Raw genomic sequence first — 18297 nt, 5'->3', positions numbered from 1 at the left:
TTTTGATAATCTTCAAAGTTAGAGTGGGGAAGCTAGCACCGTATTTTAATTAACTTTATGACAATCTACTAACCCACCTTCCTCCCAAAATAACAAGGATTTGTGACCTGGAAAATGTAGTGTTCTAATAAGATAGCCCCAAACTGCTGGAATGTCCTAAACATCTGAAATTGAACTACTTTTCTGAAAAATGATGTATTTACCTACCTTGGACCACAATAATCTAAGGACTGCAACAAACCCCACCCTAAGACAGAAGCAGACAGAAAAGAAAGTAAAGAAATCCTACAACACTGGAGATAGTTCAGAATTGGCCAACTATGCACACTTATTGTTTCAAACCTTCTATTCAAGCTTGACAATGTTTAGGGGAAACTGAAGTATCAGTAATACTACCAGGGTCAAGTTCAAGATTAGTGTTTAACCCCAAACCCCATACCGCATTTGACTTACTGCAAATAAGATACTCGGGGTTTCTCTTAAAATCTCTTTTGTTTTTTGAAACCACTGCTGAATCTGCACCAAGTTATAGAGAACTTTCTAACAGAAGAGTGTCCGTGACAGACAGAATAAATGATCCCCTTTCTAAGTAAGTGAATTTTAAAATGTAGATGATCGTTCTATATCCTTAGTTTGAGTTGCCAATGCAAATGAGTCAGAGGATTTGCCTCAGACAGTGAGTTAATTGTGTAACTCTACAGCAGAAAATGCCATTGGAGGGCGCTTGCTGACCTCACAGCTGAAAAAAAAAAAAAAAAACACATTTAAAGATGTGGAAACCAGATGTTTCAGGCACATTTCAGCCTCTGCTCTGAGAATTTATCCCAAGCAGCCCTTAACAGGACATTCCTTCTCTACGACTGAGATATGATCATCTTAATTTACTTATTTGTCCTGCTATGGGAAGAGGCTCACGGATGGGGATTCAAGAATGGAATTTTTCATAACTCCATATGGCTTGGTAAGAAACTTCACTCATGAGCTTCTTGCTGGGGAAATCACTTCTTTGAATTCATACAGAAGTGAATCAAAGCTGTAAATTTTTCTCTTCTAGTTAAGGCTGATGTTTTCTAAGAAAATTGTTTGGGAAAAACAGCTGATGGAGTGTATATATCAACCTTTTTTAAGTGCTCCTGCCTTCTAAAATTTTAGAATAGCTTTTTATAAAGTGAACTGTTGAGTAGAAAATAGAGGTTAATATTTATAGCCCATATGAATATGCCCTTTAAAATTTTCAAAGCAGGTGTGGTAGTATAATGGGGAAAGTGTCTTTAACAAAATAAAGTTACTAATACATTATTTTGTTCTTATTTCAATGCATTTGCAGTCAGATTTCATAACAGGTAACCATAAGAGAATTATAACAGGTAAATTAGAATATAAAATAATTTTACAATCACTGCTCTGTGTACTCTGACCTGTAGTATAGCTCACGTTTTTCCAAACATCTTTCAACTAGTTTTACAAAGCCATCTTGTAATATAGAAAAAATGAAAAAAGCTTGTATTTCTGAATGCATTCTTATCACTTGATTTCTTTTGTTTGAGCTAGCCATTTAAATACTTTACTACCTCTTCTGTTAGACAAGTAAAGTTTTTTTGTTTTTTTGTTTTGTTTTGTTAAATGTAAGGAAATGACATAGGCCTAACTGAGAATATAAACAATAGACCAAAAAAAAAAGCTAAATAGATAAAACCCCAAATGCTCCATAGAGTACTCTAAACAATGTTTTAATTCTCATGATACAGATTATTATTGCTTTATGTTCACTGTTGTATCTGATGGTGAATTTGAATTGCTCAAGAAGAGAATCGACAGATCCTTATATAAAACAAAGAAATAAAAAGAAAGCAAAATTAACCTAGATCTTGATTTTATGCTTGCTAAGCGGCACAGAGTTGTAGAATATCTTCCCTTTCAGCGTGTTTCTTTCTGGTAATAACTACAGCCATGCGGATTTCATTAAAAAGCTCAATTTGCAATGCACAGCCTTACTGCCTCTTTTTTCAGCTTGAGCCAGCGAACTACTTTCATGCTGAACAGAGCAATCCATTTGGCCAAGATGGGGTCTGGAATTTACTAGAGGAATGAGCAAGTCTTTCTGTTTATTTTCATTACACACCATTGCACTTGGGAAACATACACCTATTTGTCAGAAATGAAAAAGAGGCTCATAAAGCTAGTAAGAGTTGAACCCAAACGGATAAACTGAAATTCTGTCAAATTCTCTAATGATGAAGTAAAATGTAGTTTGGGGTTTGTTTTTTTTTTTTTTTAAGTGATGTTGTATATCACCAAAATAGAAACCTGGACAATAGAATTCTGTCCCAGAGGTAGAGGGAAGGAAACCCAAATATTTGTTAATAGTATGCTGCACATCTGTGGCCTGGAGTGATTGCATATTGCTTCAAAGTGGGACAAATTATTGACCAGTCAGCCTGGCATAAACTGTTTATAGTTGGTTAGATCAATGTAGTATTAGAAAACTGTTTAGAGGGGGAAGAGAGTTGAATTATAAGGCAGGAATCTGCTAGCAACTATCTAGAATAAGCACTTAAAATTCTTGGTCTCAGTTCCATGCTGGTAAAATGAGAAGTCTGAAGTAAGGGACCCTAAGGTTTATTTTTAACTCCTGTATACTCTAATTTCTTAGATAGTAAATTTTAAGACACATAAGGACAAGTGACTCCAACTAGTTTAAATGGAAAATTTAAAAATGTACAAATAAGCAATTCCTTTTAAACACTGTTTCGAATCTGAAAAAGGAGAAGGGAAAAGTAACATTATCATGAGCTCCTACTAGGATCCAGAAGCAATGCTTATAGGTTTCATGGTTTGTATATTCCAAAAAATAACTATCATTAGTCCCATTTGATCGATGAAGAAACTGAGGTTCAAGCAGTAATTTATACAAGGTCACACAACTGGTCTATCACAGAACCAGAAGTAGAAATCAGAGCCAACCTGCTACTGTTACCACGTACTATTAATAAAAGGAAAAGGAAATTATTGGTTAAGCAGATTTTCAATTTTAATGAATGACAACTAGAAAAATTAATAAATTATTACTTCTTCTGAAAGGTGAAACTCTTTAGATTAAGACTCATTATTCAAAGGACCATTTTAGTAGTATAAATTCTGAATTAAGAAATATTTTAAAATAAATCTGTGCTTAAAATATTCAAGTACACATGCCAAGAGTTCTCAACTTGTTCATAAGGCAAGATAATAGGAAGTTTGGGTCTCTTTCAGGAGCAATGTGGAATATTAGTATCATTTAATCAATTAAAAATTATAGTATAGACATCGCTGCTATTTGTTACTATCTTATTACTAGACAAGCTTCAAGAGGTACCAAAGTTTTAAGAAAAACTACTGGGAAGAAAACTTAAATTATTTTTTTAATCTTTCTGCTTATTTTTTTCCCCTCCAAACCTCTGTTAAAAGAAAAACTGAGGCATACTTAAAATTTGGAGTTTATCTGAGCAACAATCCATTTGAATTCAGCAGCATCCAATTTAACAGAAGGAGCTCCAAGGAGTGGTACAAAATGCAAAACTTTCATAGGCAGAAAGGAGCAGGCATTAAGGAAGTTTTACTAGCAAAAAAGTAGGCTTTTGATGGCTAAGTTACATTCCTTTAGGGGATAGCAGTGGTCTATCAGGCAGATGATCTAACTAGTGATGATCAGGAGTCTTCTGACTGACTGGTTTAAGATTCCATTTCTGGGTAAGCTGAAACTATACTTAAGTCTTCATTTGGTGATGTGGGACTTACCTTGCTGTCTTGTTTCTAATACATCAGATTTTTATTTGGGGAGTAAAATATACAGGAAATTTTAGTTTGAGAAATCTGGGCAGACAAAATAATTTTTTTTCAAATAAAGATCTTTTAGAGAACAAATACAATTCTAACATTTTTAAAAAGTAACAATCATCTCCATCACATATATTAGTAAGTACTACATGTTCCTCTTCTCTACTAAAAGCCTCAGTATCCCTGTACTTCAAAATAGATGCACTTGTCTTGCCCATTAGTGCCCAAGTTGCTTAAGAACAGGGCTTGATTCCCCAGAACCTAGTAAAGTACCTCATGGGTAAATTCTTAAAACAGCTACATTGGAAACTGGTAAAAGTTGAGTCAATGAAGCTTTACCTATGAAGGACACTTGGAAAGTAGGTAACTCTCAAAAGGGCAAATGACTTTGATGTTCCTTGTGTTTTCTGACCTCTAAGTATCAGACTAAGGCACTGTGTATGCGTGATAGGCTTTTACCATATAAGCTATAAGAGCAGGATCTCATGAGTATAGAAAAGCAGGGAAAATGCCAAGCAGCTTCTCCTATTGAACTGACATTGTCAACTTCAGCTTTGGGTAGAGAGTAAGGAACAGTATTTCTAATACTGCTGGATTCATATCTTGCTGCAAGGCTAGAAATATAAATTCTTGTTGGAAATGGTCTTAATGGTGTCTGATTACACAGGTCGGGGTAAAAGACTTAAAAATAATCTTGATAGTCTACACAGAACTATTAGAGCTATGTTATGATTATTGTCCTGGGAATCTTTCCACATTGTTTCTATGGCAAAATGCACTCCAAACTCAAAACAATCAATTTTAACAGTGATCTACTAGGAGACAGCTCACGTAAGACTTAATACCATCTAAAATGTGCTGGGAACAAACGGGAACTAAAAAAAGACAAACCAGGTAAAGAACTTAGGAACTGGTAGTCAGGTGTGTTCCACTTTTTCTCAGCTGTAGTTATATCTATTTTTCTTTTCTTTAATGCACTATTTGGTGCCTTTGGATTCTTTCAAACTGTTTCTCTGTTTTTTATTTGTTTACTAAATTCTCAACAACATTGCATTACTCATTTCTCTCAAATGGATATTTTGGCTTATTTTTCTCCTTCATTATGAGCCAATTTTCATTCCTTTTCTTTTCCTAGTGTTTACCTTTCCAAGTTTTTAAAACAAAGCCAAAAAAAACAAGTTAAAACTTTATCACCTTTGGATAGTGCAGAAATACAATGCTGTATTAAAACTTTATTTCAGGCTCTCAGTTCAAAAACATAACTTAGTCTCGAGTTTCTCTCTGTATCCCCCCAAAATTCCCCTCATTCAAAATGTTTCCCAAAGCTTTCTAACAATGAAAACTCAGCCACTCAAGGCAGCCGACCCAGGGAACCCTTTGGCAGGAACAATAGCTGATGTAATCTTCCAGATGAGGCCACAAAATTTCCCTTGTTCAACAAGAATGGATAACAGTGCATTTACGACATTTTGTGAATTCACAGAACAAGCAGCAGGCGTCTACCACAGGGAAGCACGGTCCGGCAAATACAAGCTCACCTATGCAGAAGCGAAGGCGGTGTGTGAATATGAAGGTGGCCATCTTGCCACCTACAAGCAGTTAGAGGCAGCCAGAAAAATTGGTAACTGCTTTGAATATAATATTTCTTCTTTTTCACCCTTGGAAAAAAAGTTTTTCCACCTTTCCTGCAACCACTTAGTAAGACTTACTTCTCCACCTCTTCTAATAGTTCCTCTGGCTTCTCCCATTTTCTCTGCCTAGAGCTAGATGGTGGACAGTTTCTAAAACAAGCAACTGAGTTGGGGTCACCTCCCATTCAGAGCAAATAAATTAAAGTCAAAAGAAAATGAAGATATCATCTCGATATCATTTAATTTCCTCATTAATTCTAAGCCATTGCTATTCATTTTTAATATTATACCATTTTATCTTTTCTTGATCTCTGTGGGTTTCCTCAGCTGTTAAATGATGTTACTATGTTGAATCTTACAGAGAAATTCACTTGGTAGAAGAAACAGTGAATTTAGTGATTTTTTTTCAAGTTTTTCCTTTTCTTTTTTAACATTAAGTGGGAGAATACATTTGTATTTTAGGATCAAAAGCCATGAGGAAAAGAGTTGTAAAGCACCAGATGAAAGATACTGGGAAGATGATGTCAGGACACCTGGTGAAAACTCAGTAATTAACAAATACTGTTTGCTTCTTTATAATAAAAGCTAGGGATTGGGAGAGAGTGAGGGGGCTGCTACTGTCTCTCCTGGACTTTCAGGAGAATCCAAAAGGCCACCTCCATTCAGAATTATCTTCTCCATTAAAGAAATCCCTTTGCTTACAGGAACATACCTGGCAAAGCTCATGAAAATATTTTATATTACCCAAGACAAAAATGAAGGAGTTTTCAAAAATGGCCCAGAGTCTTCCCCAGATGACAGCTCAGACTATACCCACAGGGCTGTGTGTGACACAGTAACTGGAATGATACATGCAAAAGCCAGAGCCATTACTAGCCACCAGGGACTTGTAGTCAAATCGTTCTTGAATGGCATTGGCAAATATTAAAAGAGCCTCCAAAGCTGAGCAAGGAAAACAGGGCTGAGGCTTTGTTTGAAATGTTGAGTACTTTTATCTTTATTCAAATTTTTAAAAATATTAGCAATATCTTAATTGATACTGAAAGAGACACAATTATTTGAAAAAATTTTTTTCAGTATTGGTGATAATTTTAGTTATCTCATGGCACTAGTAGGGTTATTTGTGATAAGAAGCCAGCTCTGAAATTGGATTGTTTTCATATCCATGGTATCATTATTTCTTAGCCCATCTTTTTTTTTTTTTTTTTTGCCAAGATGTCATTTTCTAGTAAAAGTCAGATGTTATAAGAACTTTTATATGTGTTCAAGCTTTATTTTTTAAGAAAACCGTTTTTCCCCTTATATATGAACTGGATTTCGGCAGTTAAGACACTGTCCCTGTTGGGAGGGGCCATCTTGGTTGAGATGACCTTTGCTCAGCTGAGGGAACATACAAGTTAAGCCATTACCCTTCCATTCTCTTGCAGGATTTCATGTCTGTGCTGCTGGGTGGATGGCCAAGGGCAGAGTTGGATACCCTATTGTGAAGCCAGGGCCCAACTGTGGATTTGGAAAAACTGGTATTATCGATTACGGAATCCGTCTCAATAGAAGTGAAAGATGGGATGCATATTGCTACAACCCACATGGTTTGTGGAAAACAGTAATTTTATACTATACAAAAACAGTTACATGTTATGAAAAAGAAATGTCTTCTTTTTCTAGAGACAAATCAATTTAATGACGATAATTTTAAAAAGTTTTTAAATGTACATTTGGCTGCATCAGGTCTTAGTTGCAGCGTGTAGGCTCAGCTGCCCCATGGCATGTGGGATCTTGGTTCACCAGCCAGGGCTCAAACCTGTGGGCCCTGTACTGCAAGCCAGACTCTTAAGTACTTGACCACCAGGGAAGTCCCCAGTAATGATAATTATTAATAACAACTACCATTTATTGAACGATTATGTTGTGCCAAACACTGACTTATGTCCCTTCATCCACACTGTCACTTAATGTTCACAACTCTTCAAGGAGTTGTTATACTCATTTTAGAATTCAGGAAACCGAAAGTTCAAGAACTTAAGTACTTTCCCCAGATCAGACAGCTGATAATTAGTAGGCAAGTGAGATCTCAAATTTAGTTTTCTGTGCCAGGGAACTTCCTGTGCACAAAGGAAAAAAAAAAAAAAAGCAGATTATAAACTTATCACAGTGAATTAGCTAAAACTGAGTGACTTCACTTTCACTTTTCACTTTCATGCATTGGAGGAGGAAATGGCAACCCACTCCAGTGTTCTTGCCCGAAGAATCCCAGGGACGGCGGGACCTGGGGGGCTGCTGTCTATGGGGTCACACAGAGTCGGACACAACTGAAGCGACTTAGCAGCAGCAGCAGCATGAAGTAGTATAATACCACAAAATGTTAACTGTTCAAAGTTATCTTTTTAATAGAATGAGAAAAAGGAGACAGAATAAACAAATTGTTTTTCCTAATTTCTTTTTGTATATAAACTCTTAAACTTCCAAACTAAGCAACTCCCACTCTGTGTTTTTTTTTAATGAATATATACTGGATATTCTAGTTATTATTATATAGTATATGTTTTATTCATATTCTTTTTCCATGGTTGATTGTAGTCAGGAAAACTTTAAAGAGAAAATTAACTCATCATAATTACTATGAAGAGTAATTCTTGCTCCACGCTCTTAGAGAAAAAGTAGACTGTTTGGGGATTTATTTCCCCCAGGATAATATTACAAACTGTTACAACATGTCACAAACTATTTCCTACATTTATGATCATAAATATCCTCAGGTGGTATCCCATTTGGATCTACTTTATGAGAAAGTCTGTAGCACAGTAGGAGAGTTACAGTGAAGTTCTAGCATAGTATTATAGAATTTGTTACTGTTTAATAATATTAGTCATTGGAGAACAGTTTCTCACATTTGTAGCTAACCTATATCTCAAAATAATATGTACTCTGGTAGAAAAGAATTTTGTCTAGAGCTATCACCTACTCTCACTTGAGACAAAATATGAATAAATACTTACAATGCATTCATATAGACTCTTTCAAACCACTTTGACATGCATTAAGCCTGGACTATACTACATTTATGGAGTAGGAAATGGCAACCCACTCCAGTATTCTTGCCTGGGAAATTCCATGGACAGAGGACCCTGGCTAGCTACAGTCCATGGGGTCACAAACAGTTGGATACAACTGAGCACGCAAGCACACATACAACATTTAGTCCTATATTTAGTCACTGTTTATAATTTATATTCCTCCTTTTCCTCTCTCTCCCCTCTTCTCTTCCTTTTTTTTTTTTTTTTGGTTGTGCTGCACTGCTTGCAGGATCTCAGTTCCCCAACCAGGGATTGAACCCAGGCCAAGGAAGTGAAAGCCCAGAATCCAAACCGCTAGGCCACCAGGGAACTCCCCCTTTTCCTTAAATATACTTATATAGGCGTTTCTCTTCTTACTCTAACTTGGAGATATTGATTAATTAATAATCATTATTTTCCTGATACTGTTATGATTTTTTTTTTCATTTCAATCATTTTTCAGTTAACTGTGTTTCTCCCATTGCTAGTTCAGGCGGCCCCCTGTCCCCTTCAGGTTAATCACATCCTAAATAATCAGCATGTCACTGAATCTAAAAGTAAGCTGAGAATTGAGTAAGAACAAGTCTCCTAGGATTCTGTACATTTCATTGCTCTTTTATAAGAATGCCAAATTAACTTACAAATTTTTGTAAGTTGTATTTATTTCTCATAGAGGCTAAATACTTTTCACTCTGGGAAAATGTGTACAGAATATATATATATGTAAATATTATTTATATATAGATATTATATACATGTAAATGTAGGATGCTATGGGACAGGGAAAATCACTCCCAAAGTAGGCACTTGTTAGTCACTCAGTCACGTCTGACTCTTTGAGACTCTATGGACTGTGTAGCCCACCAGGCTCCTCTGTCCATGGAATTCTCCAGGCAAGAATATTGGAGTGGGTAGCCATTCCCTTCTCCAGGGGAATCTTACCAACCCAGGGATCCAACCTGGGTGTCCTGCATTACAGGCAGATTCTTTACCATCTGAGCCACCAGGGAAGCCCCTTATGTGCACATAAACACTATATATTTTATAATATTTAATAACAATATGAATAGCTTACACTTTGCATAATACCATTAAGCTATCCTCTATATTTATCCTCAGAATAGTGCTGTGAGGGAGGTAACAGAAGAGGCATGACTACATTTATTTTATCAATGAAGACACTGAGGTACAGACTGGTCACCGAGCTCAGACTAGGTTGCTGACCTTCCTTGTCACTCCCTGGCCTTTCTAAGAGCCTATTCTGCCCTGGAGACACAAGCTCCTTAACCTCTATGGTGTTAGGGATTCTAGCACAATTTTTTATCATAGTTATTTTAAAGAAGAATATTCTTGTAAAAAGCCTCTAATTGATACAATAAAAATATCTTTGAATACTACCAAAGTCACCACCTCCACACCACCACTCAGATTATTTTTGAATTTCCAGTTTCCATCTTTTTTTTAAGACACTAGACATTTAGTTGATATGGAATTAAAATGAGCTGGGACCCTTCTATAACTTTCCTTCTAGGTCATACTGCAAAATTACTGTTCTGGTAGAGATTGTTCGCTCTTATAAGAGGTTATGGGACATGACAGAAATCTATGAAATGGTAAATGACTTGAAAAAATCAACAGAGATATCTCCACCAAATCCTCAAATCATATTAGAATTAAGTTGCTAATTTAAACCAGTAAAAGGAGTATAGAATGATTATAAATTCTTCCTTTTAACGGGATTATAATGACCTTCAGGTTCCCTAGTGGTCTTTATAAGGATTTTCCAAACAGAATTTATTGGATGCATTATTCTAAGTGTTCAAGTCCCTGAAGACACAGTGGTGACACCACAGGACAAAATCCCTGTCATAGCTGGTGATATAGATATATGTTGGTGAAGTACATATATGTTGGCAATACAGGTAGGTATATGTATCAAGATTTGTCAAAACACATTTAAGTGTGCACTTAAGATGTGTGCTCTATGCTTAAAATGTGAACAGAGCAAGAAATGTAAACAGGAGCACAATTATTTCTTTTTGCTACTTTACTTTTTTTAAAAAAATCACAAGTGGTCTATGTTTATTTTTGAGAATTTAGCAACTATTAACAAAAAAAATAGTTATTCTTCAGCTACAATTACACACAATATACTATGGAGGCTATATATTTATTCATGTCTTTATTTTTATTTCATAAAAAGTACTAAATAGATGGACACTAAGAAATGAATATCTTTTTAAAGTAGGAATCATCTTTTTAAATGCTTTATTTTTTCTTTTCTCATTTCAGCAAAGGAGTGTGGTGGTGTGTTTACAGATCCAAAGAGAATTTTTAAATCTCCAGGCTTCCCAAATGAGTATGATGATAACCAAATCTGCTACTGGCACATTAGACTCAAGTATGGTCAGCGCATTCACCTGAGTTTTTTGGACTTTGACCTTGAAGATGACCCAGCTTGCTTGGCTGACTATGTTGAAGTATATGACAGTTACGATGATGTCCACGGCTTTGTGGGAAGGTATGTGTTGCTTCTCCATACAGGAAGCTAATGAACATCTGATATTTTGCATGATGCTTCTTTAATTTCCCCCCAACTGCCCCTCCCCTACAATATTGATTTTCCAGTTTATCTATTCCCCTGCAACATTCTTTCCTTTCCTAACGAAGATTTTTCTTTCCACTGTTAGTCCTAACAAGCCATAGTCAGCTGCTACCTCCACTTATGATTAAAATAGTGATAGCTACTTTTTGATTTGCTAAGTTGTAACAGTTAAATATTCTATTTAGGCAGACCTCAAGATCTGACTAACAGGAGAAAGAAGATATGTAGGATGGGAAATTTGTTGGGGTTTTTAAGTGTTCTGATTTCTGTCAACCTAAATTCAGTAATTGTTGCCTTTCTTCTGTGTACAAAGCACTGTACTAAGCATTAAGGATACAGGCTAAACAAGTACTCTAGAGCCCCTTCTCTCATACAGTTCAGCTAATTATACAGTGGGTATCTTCTTAAAAATAGCTTTCTTTGCCATGAAAAAACAAATGTTCCTTTCCTCAGTATTTCTCTCCTGGTTTTTCAACATCCTGGGACACAATATTTTTGGTGCGGGTTCTCACCCAGTATCTTTAATATAGTTTACATTTTACAATACAAATTTTGCAACATTGTATGAAATATTATAAATTAAAGAGAGCACAGTTAGGTGTTTTTTATATTCAGGTCCCCACTTAATGTGTATTTTAAAATATCTATCATCAATGGATTATTGGTTATCAATTCTCTATTAACCATGGTAGTAATTTAATGAAAGAAAATGGTAGTGAGGATAATTTAAAATAATAGACAATATCTTTTTATTGACTTTGAAATCTGTAACTTAAGTAGAAAGACAAACAAAGGTATTTCTTGCATAAATGAATAGCAGTTTTTGGATGGAAAGTGTTTTTTTGCTATTGTTTTGTTCTTTAGCTGAGACTACTACTATGGAAAGAAATACAAATAGTTTTAAAAAATAGTTTGAAGAAGACTAGAAGTAGGATCTGAGGACTTAAGAACAAAGTCTTTTTTGAAAGAACGGACCTCCTACCTTGGGACTTAAGATAACATTTTTATTCTAAATCTAGTTTCAGAAATCAATTACAGTTCTAGATAAAATGACTTTTAATCTACAGGCTAATTTGTTATTTATTGGATTATATTGTGTGATTTACCTTTATGATAGACTTTCTCCTTCTCTGGAATAAACTACTTTTTCATGAAAAACTAACAAAAACCCTTACTTTCTATATAATTATGTGCAAGGGAATTCCTTTCAAGCCATGATTCAGATAAAAATCACATCATCTTATAAGGTCCAACGTAATTTTTTCCTTTTTAAATCAGTCATACCCCCCATTCTTCTTTAACTGTGAAGAAAACTTCATGAGATTAATCAGAAACAAATTTTTAAAATTTCCCAAAAAGATTCAAATTGTTTACCACACAAAAACTTTGTAGACGCACAGAGTAGAAATGCCACAAATTCTTTCCTAAGAATCTCAATACTGCAAGAACTCTATTTCAAACAATATTTTAGCCTCTCTTCTCTCTTACAAGGGCTTTCCAGGTGGCTCTAGAGGTAAAGAACCTGCCTGCCAGTGCAGGAGATGTAAGAGACTTGGGTTCAATCCCAGGGTCGGGAAAATTCCCTGGAGGAATGCATGGCAACCCACTTTAGTATTCTTGCCTGGAGAATCCCATGGACAGAGGAGCCTGGTGGGCTATGGTCCATCGGGTCACACAGAGTCAGACATACTGAAGCAACTTAGCACTCACGCAGGCTCTCTTATAAATTCTAGCAAAAATAAAGTAGAATAGAAAAGTGAGCCATTACTGGCACCCCACTCCAGTACTCTCGCCTGGAGGGTCCCATGGACAGAGGAGCCTGGTGGGCTGCGGTCCATGGGGTTGCTGGGAGTCAGACACGGCTGAGTGACTTCACTTTCACTTTTCACTTTCATGCATTGGAGAAGGAAATGGCAGCCCACTCCCGTGTTCTTGCCTGGAGAATCCCAGGGACGGGGGAGCCTGGTGGGCTGCCGTCTACAGGGTCGCACAGAGTTGGACACGACTGAAGCGACTTAGCAGCAGCAGAGCCATTACTTAGAGGAACTGGAGTAGGCAATGGCATCCCACTCCAGTATTCTTGCCTGGAAAATTTCCATGGACAGAGGAGCCTGGCGGGTTATAGTCCATGGGGTTGCAAAGAGTCAGGTACGACTGAGCACACACACACCCACGCACCTCTTAGGAGAAATTTAAAGTACATCAATTATCAGTTAGTCACTTGCAAGAGCTATATTATAATTATTCATGTGACCTCTCCTTTTTAAAAATTCTCTTTCAGATACTGTGGAGATGAGCTTCCAGAAGACATCATTAGTACAGGTAATGGCTCTAAATTGAGGAACAAAACTATGATTTGCTTTCTCAGTGTCACTGAAAGTGAAGGATCCAACAGTTATTACTACATAACTTTTTAAAGTTGAGAACTGAAGACAGACAGGGCTTGCTAGCTTGCAAAAGGCAAAGAACTATTTAAACTTAAAAAGTGTGTAGTCTCTGGTTACTTGCAGGACATGCAGTCTGAAATAGTCTTGGGTCTGCAAATCCATAAATACTGCTGTATCTTATAATTCCCATAAAATGTGGTAACAAAAGGCCCAAAGTTTTCATCGATACAGGATTGAAGTAATTTGCCATGTTGTTAAAAATATCATTTATCACTGAAAAAAATTTTAAATTGTATTTATTGCATTTTCACATTAGTACAGCAATCCCAAGGAAGTCTTATGAAGATCACAGATCTGTTAGGTGTTTCTAATAGATATTACATGATAAAAGGGCTCTAAGGTCAGGTAAATTGGGGAAACATTGGGTTAAACAGGTTTCTTTGTTAGAAGACATTAGAGAACTTTTACTATGCTAATTATGCATAGTTAATCTTAAAAGACTAACTATAGTGAGCAATGTTTTCCAGATCTTTTTCCTCTTGCTAATTATTTTATGAGACTGTTCCTTGAAATGTGCCCCAAGAAATGTTCCAGGAGCAGCATACATCTATCGCAATGAGCAATACCACTGCTGTTGCCTCAAACTGCTACTTTCTGGCTAAGAACTTTTACTTTCTTCGATGTCTTCATTTTTCTCTTTATTTTCATCACTCACACCAGTAATTCGCATTCTGGCTTGTTTTCCTCCAAAACATTAAAAAAAAAAAATTATCACAAGACTTCTGCAACTAAAAACACCAAAGCTACATTGAATTGCAGTTTCCAAACAGTCCTTAAACTGAGATACTACAAGCTGAATTAGTCCCACACCCTAGCTTTGCAGTGCCTGCAATTTTCATTGATGAATCATTGCAAGAGATGGAAATTCTTGTTCAGTACTGGAATGATTAATGCTTAAAGTTTATTAATTCATTACTATGTCACAATCTCCTTAGGAAGAGTAATCTTTTAAACTTTTTATTTATCTCTTATTCTTTACTTGAGAACATATTTCATGTTAACAGAAAACTAAAAGAAGACATTTTATGAGAAGATGTAGGAGGGTAGTTGGGAGGGGGGTGAGAATTCTATTTTTAAAAAAGTGAAACAGAGGGAGAATCCAAAGGAAGCCTGAAAATTGACATTTTTCTTATTTTGTCTAAAACAGACTCCAAATGTAACACCAAATCAGTGTTTTTCTGGCACAACTGCGAGAAACTAAAAAAAGAAAAACCCACACAATTTATTATTCAAAGAGAAACAAATCAACAGAAAGAACATAATTAAATAAAATGCCAAAGATTTAGCAAAACAGCAGGAAGAATACACACTGATACAGAGTAATAGAAAAAGAATATATAAAATAAGTTTAAAGTACTATCCTCTCAGTCAAGATACTGCTGTTAACATTTTAATCTAGTTTTCTTCTTAAATATATGCTTACTCACCCCAGGATATTTATATTAAAAAACAAAAACAGAAAATAAACTAAAAACTACCCATAGTTGTACCACTTTGCTACTGCTAAGTCACTTCAGTCGTGTCCGACTCTGTGTGACCCCATAGACGGCAGCCCACCAGGCTGCCCCGTCCCTGGGATTCTCCAGGCAAGAACACTGGAGTGGGTTGCCATTTCCTTCTCCAATGCATGAAAGTGAAAGGTGAAAGAGAAGTCGATCAGTCGTGTCCAACTCTTAGTGACCCCATGGACTGCAGCCCACCTGGCTCCTCCATCCATGGGGTTTTCCAGGCAAGAGTACTGGAGTGGGGTGCCATTGCCGTCTCCGTGTACCACTTTAATAAAAGGTATATAAGGAAAGAAAGTGCCCACTCTTCTCACCTCTCCCTACCCAAGAAAGGCATTGGACAACTATGTGGTGTCCATCTTTCCAGATGTCTTCCTGTAACAAACATTACATACATGGAGACTATGGAGCTACTTCAAAGTCACAGTGTAATTGGGAAGCCCTGTATATTTAGATCACTCGAGTTCTTTTTAATGACTCTTAATAGGTGCCATAATTTGTCATACACCAATATTTAACATCCTGAAGGCAGTTGTTGCTGATTTTTTTGTCTTTTGCTAGTCAACATTCCACTAGACATTTAAAAATATATATTTATTCCTTTGTCTGTGCTGGGTCTTAGTTGTGGCATGTAGGATACAGTTCCCTGACAAGGGATTGAACCCTGGCTCCCTGCATTGGGAGTGCAGAGTCTTAGGCACTGAACCACCAGGGAAGTCCCCTATATATTTTCGTACTTCTACTTGTTAGTGCTATTTTTTTTAAGAGTCAACTCCTAAAAGTGAAATTTCGGGGTCACAAGTAATGTACACTTAGGGGTGTGCATGTGTGTATGTTCGGTCGAGTCTGACTCTTAGCGATCCCCAGACTGTAGCCCGCCAGGCTCCTCTGTTCATAGAATCTTCCAGGCAAGAATACTGGAGTGGGTTGCCATCTCCTTCTTCAAGGAATCTACCTGATCCAGGGATCAAACCCACAACTTTGTGTCTCCTGCATTGATAGGTGGATTCTTTATTACTGTCCATGTGGGAAGCCATAGATGTGGATAGATGCCAGCAAATTAGCAGTAGGCCCCACTGTGCCCATTTTTATTTTAACCAGTTGAGTAGTTTACAAGAAAACATTTCTTTTTTTCATTTAAGCAGCTCTCCCAAGTTTGAGAAGAGTGCAGTAGACCAGAGCATGAACTCTAGGTTCAAACCTGGTTCTGCCATTTAAAACCCTGTGGCCTTGGGCAAGCTACTCAGGCTCTCTGTGCCTCAATTTCATTTATAAAATGACTATTTTAATAGTATGCACTTCATCATGTTACTGTGGAAAATAAGATGAAAGACATTTAAAGCTGTGCTTGACAAAACCAAACATTAGCATTCAGTGTGTATGGGGGTTTTGCAAAGAAATCTGGATTTGTGATTTGGATTAAGAAGGCTTTTCCCACATGAAAAAGAAAAATATCCCTACATATTTCATATAATGAAGTTTTTCTTTTTTATTTTTGGTACATGTTGGTCTTTAATGCAGGTAAAATGTAGTTAAGTGCTTTGTTTAAAAGAGAGATCTAGCTTTGTGGCTTTTTTTCCTTTTTTTCTTTTTCTTAACAAATGCAAGGTTTGTTGCCATCATTTAGTAAATAACCCATTTATATCTCACTGGTTTGAACTGCCTGCTGTTCTCCTGTAATTCTATGGATGTTCCTTCTACAAAGAAAACCTTTTAAAACAGAATAGACAAAATTTCCTGTAGGACAGATTAGAGAGCCACAGGAAAAATCTGGAAGTCCTTGCTTCACCTGGCAATGATACTACAGACTCAACAATTTGAAAATATAGTTCTGAATTCTAGGAGTCTTGATCATGAATTTTTATATTCTCCATATGAGAATGATGAGTCTTTGAACTGTCAGCCAAATTGAAGGAAAGTAACATCTTGGTTCTTCTGCATCTTCCTCCTCCCCAGGAAATGTCATGACATTGAAGTTCCTAAGTGATGCTTCAGTGACTGCAGGAGGTTTCCAAATCAAATACGTTGCAGTGGATCCTGTATCCAAATCCAGTCAAGGAAAGAATGCAAGTACTACAAGTACTACTTCTACTGGAAATAAAAACTTTTTAGCTGGAAGATTTAGCCATTTATAAAAGAAAAAAAAAAAAGACATTCCGTATTTATGTTTCTATCTTTTGGAACACTTTTGATCTCACTTTTATATTATTATTATTAACATTTATTTATTATTTTTCTAAATGTGAAAGCATTACCTGATAATTTGAGGATAACTGGAAAATACAGAAAACTCTGAATGAGAAAATAAAATCTCCCATAATCTCCTTGCATAAAAATAGCAAGCATTAAATTTATACATACTTTTTAGTCATTTTTCAATTTGTGGTATATGTATATATGCATCTATATGTATTCATACTTCAAATTATTGAATCCTACTCTGTGTACAGTTTGACATCTTGAATATTTTTAACCTTGAACTATATGGTATACACATTTTCCCCTATCACTGAGTAGTCTGCAAAAACATGATTTTGAATAACTGTAAAATGCCCATGGTATGATTGTCCCATACTTTCTGTAAACCTGTCTCTATTGTGGGAATTATTGGTTGTTTTTATAAATATTGTTTCAATAAACATCCTTGAACATATATGTATTTGAACATCCCTCTAATTATTCAAGATAGGGTCCTAGAGGTAGAATTACTGAGTCAGAGATTAATTAAAATAAAAAAAATTTTGAGGTAGATCAGCTGGACTTTATGACACCAAATGGGATGGGTGGTAGGCTGGGTGGCAGGTGGGCCATACTCACTCAGCAGATGAAGGTATCTTCTAGGGAAGCTAGAAAGTGAATGGACTAGGAAAATAGTGGGTTTTAAGGGCACATTGGAGAAGGCAATGGCACCCCACTCCAGTACTCTTGCCTGGAGAATCCCATGGACGGAGGAGCCTGGTGGGCTGCAATCCATGGGGTCTCTAAGAGCCAGACACGACTTCACATTCACCTTTCACTTTCATGCATTGGAGAAGGAAATGGCAACCCACTCCAGTATTCTTGCCTGGAGAATCCCAGGGATGGGGGAACCTGGTGGGCAGCCGTCTATGGGCTCGCACAGAGTCGGACACGACTGAAGCGACTTAGCAGCAGCAGCAGCAGCAAGGGCACATTTCATCTCACAAGCTAGCAAAGTAATGCTCAAAATCCTCCAAGCCAGGCTTCAATAGTATGTGAACC

General features: G+C 36.5%; 1 protein-coding gene across 1 annotated transcript; it reads left to right on the top strand.

Moving 5' to 3' along the window:
* Positions 1–775: 775 nt before the first annotated feature.
* On the top strand, positions 776–17710 carry TNFAIP6 (TNF alpha induced protein 6). The gene is made up of 6 exons (XM_061438273.1): positions 776–961; positions 5300–5437; positions 6875–7036; positions 10793–11021; positions 13387–13427; positions 17014–17710. The coding sequence occupies exons 1-6, from the start codon at positions 868–870 to the stop codon at positions 17190–17192; spliced, it is 843 nt and encodes a 280-aa protein (XP_061294257.1). The 5' UTR covers positions 776–867; the 3' UTR covers positions 17193–17710.
* Positions 17711–18297: the final 587 nt, after the last annotated feature.

Source organism: Bos javanicus, chromosome 2 (assembly GCF_032452875.1).
Source record: "Bos javanicus breed banteng chromosome 2, ARS-OSU_banteng_1.0, whole genome shotgun sequence".
NCBI classification, from domain to species: domain Eukaryota; kingdom Metazoa; phylum Chordata; class Mammalia; order Artiodactyla; family Bovidae; genus Bos; species Bos javanicus.
The sequence above is the reverse complement of the archived record's forward strand: the minus strand, read 5'-3'. Positions and strand labels throughout refer to the sequence as shown.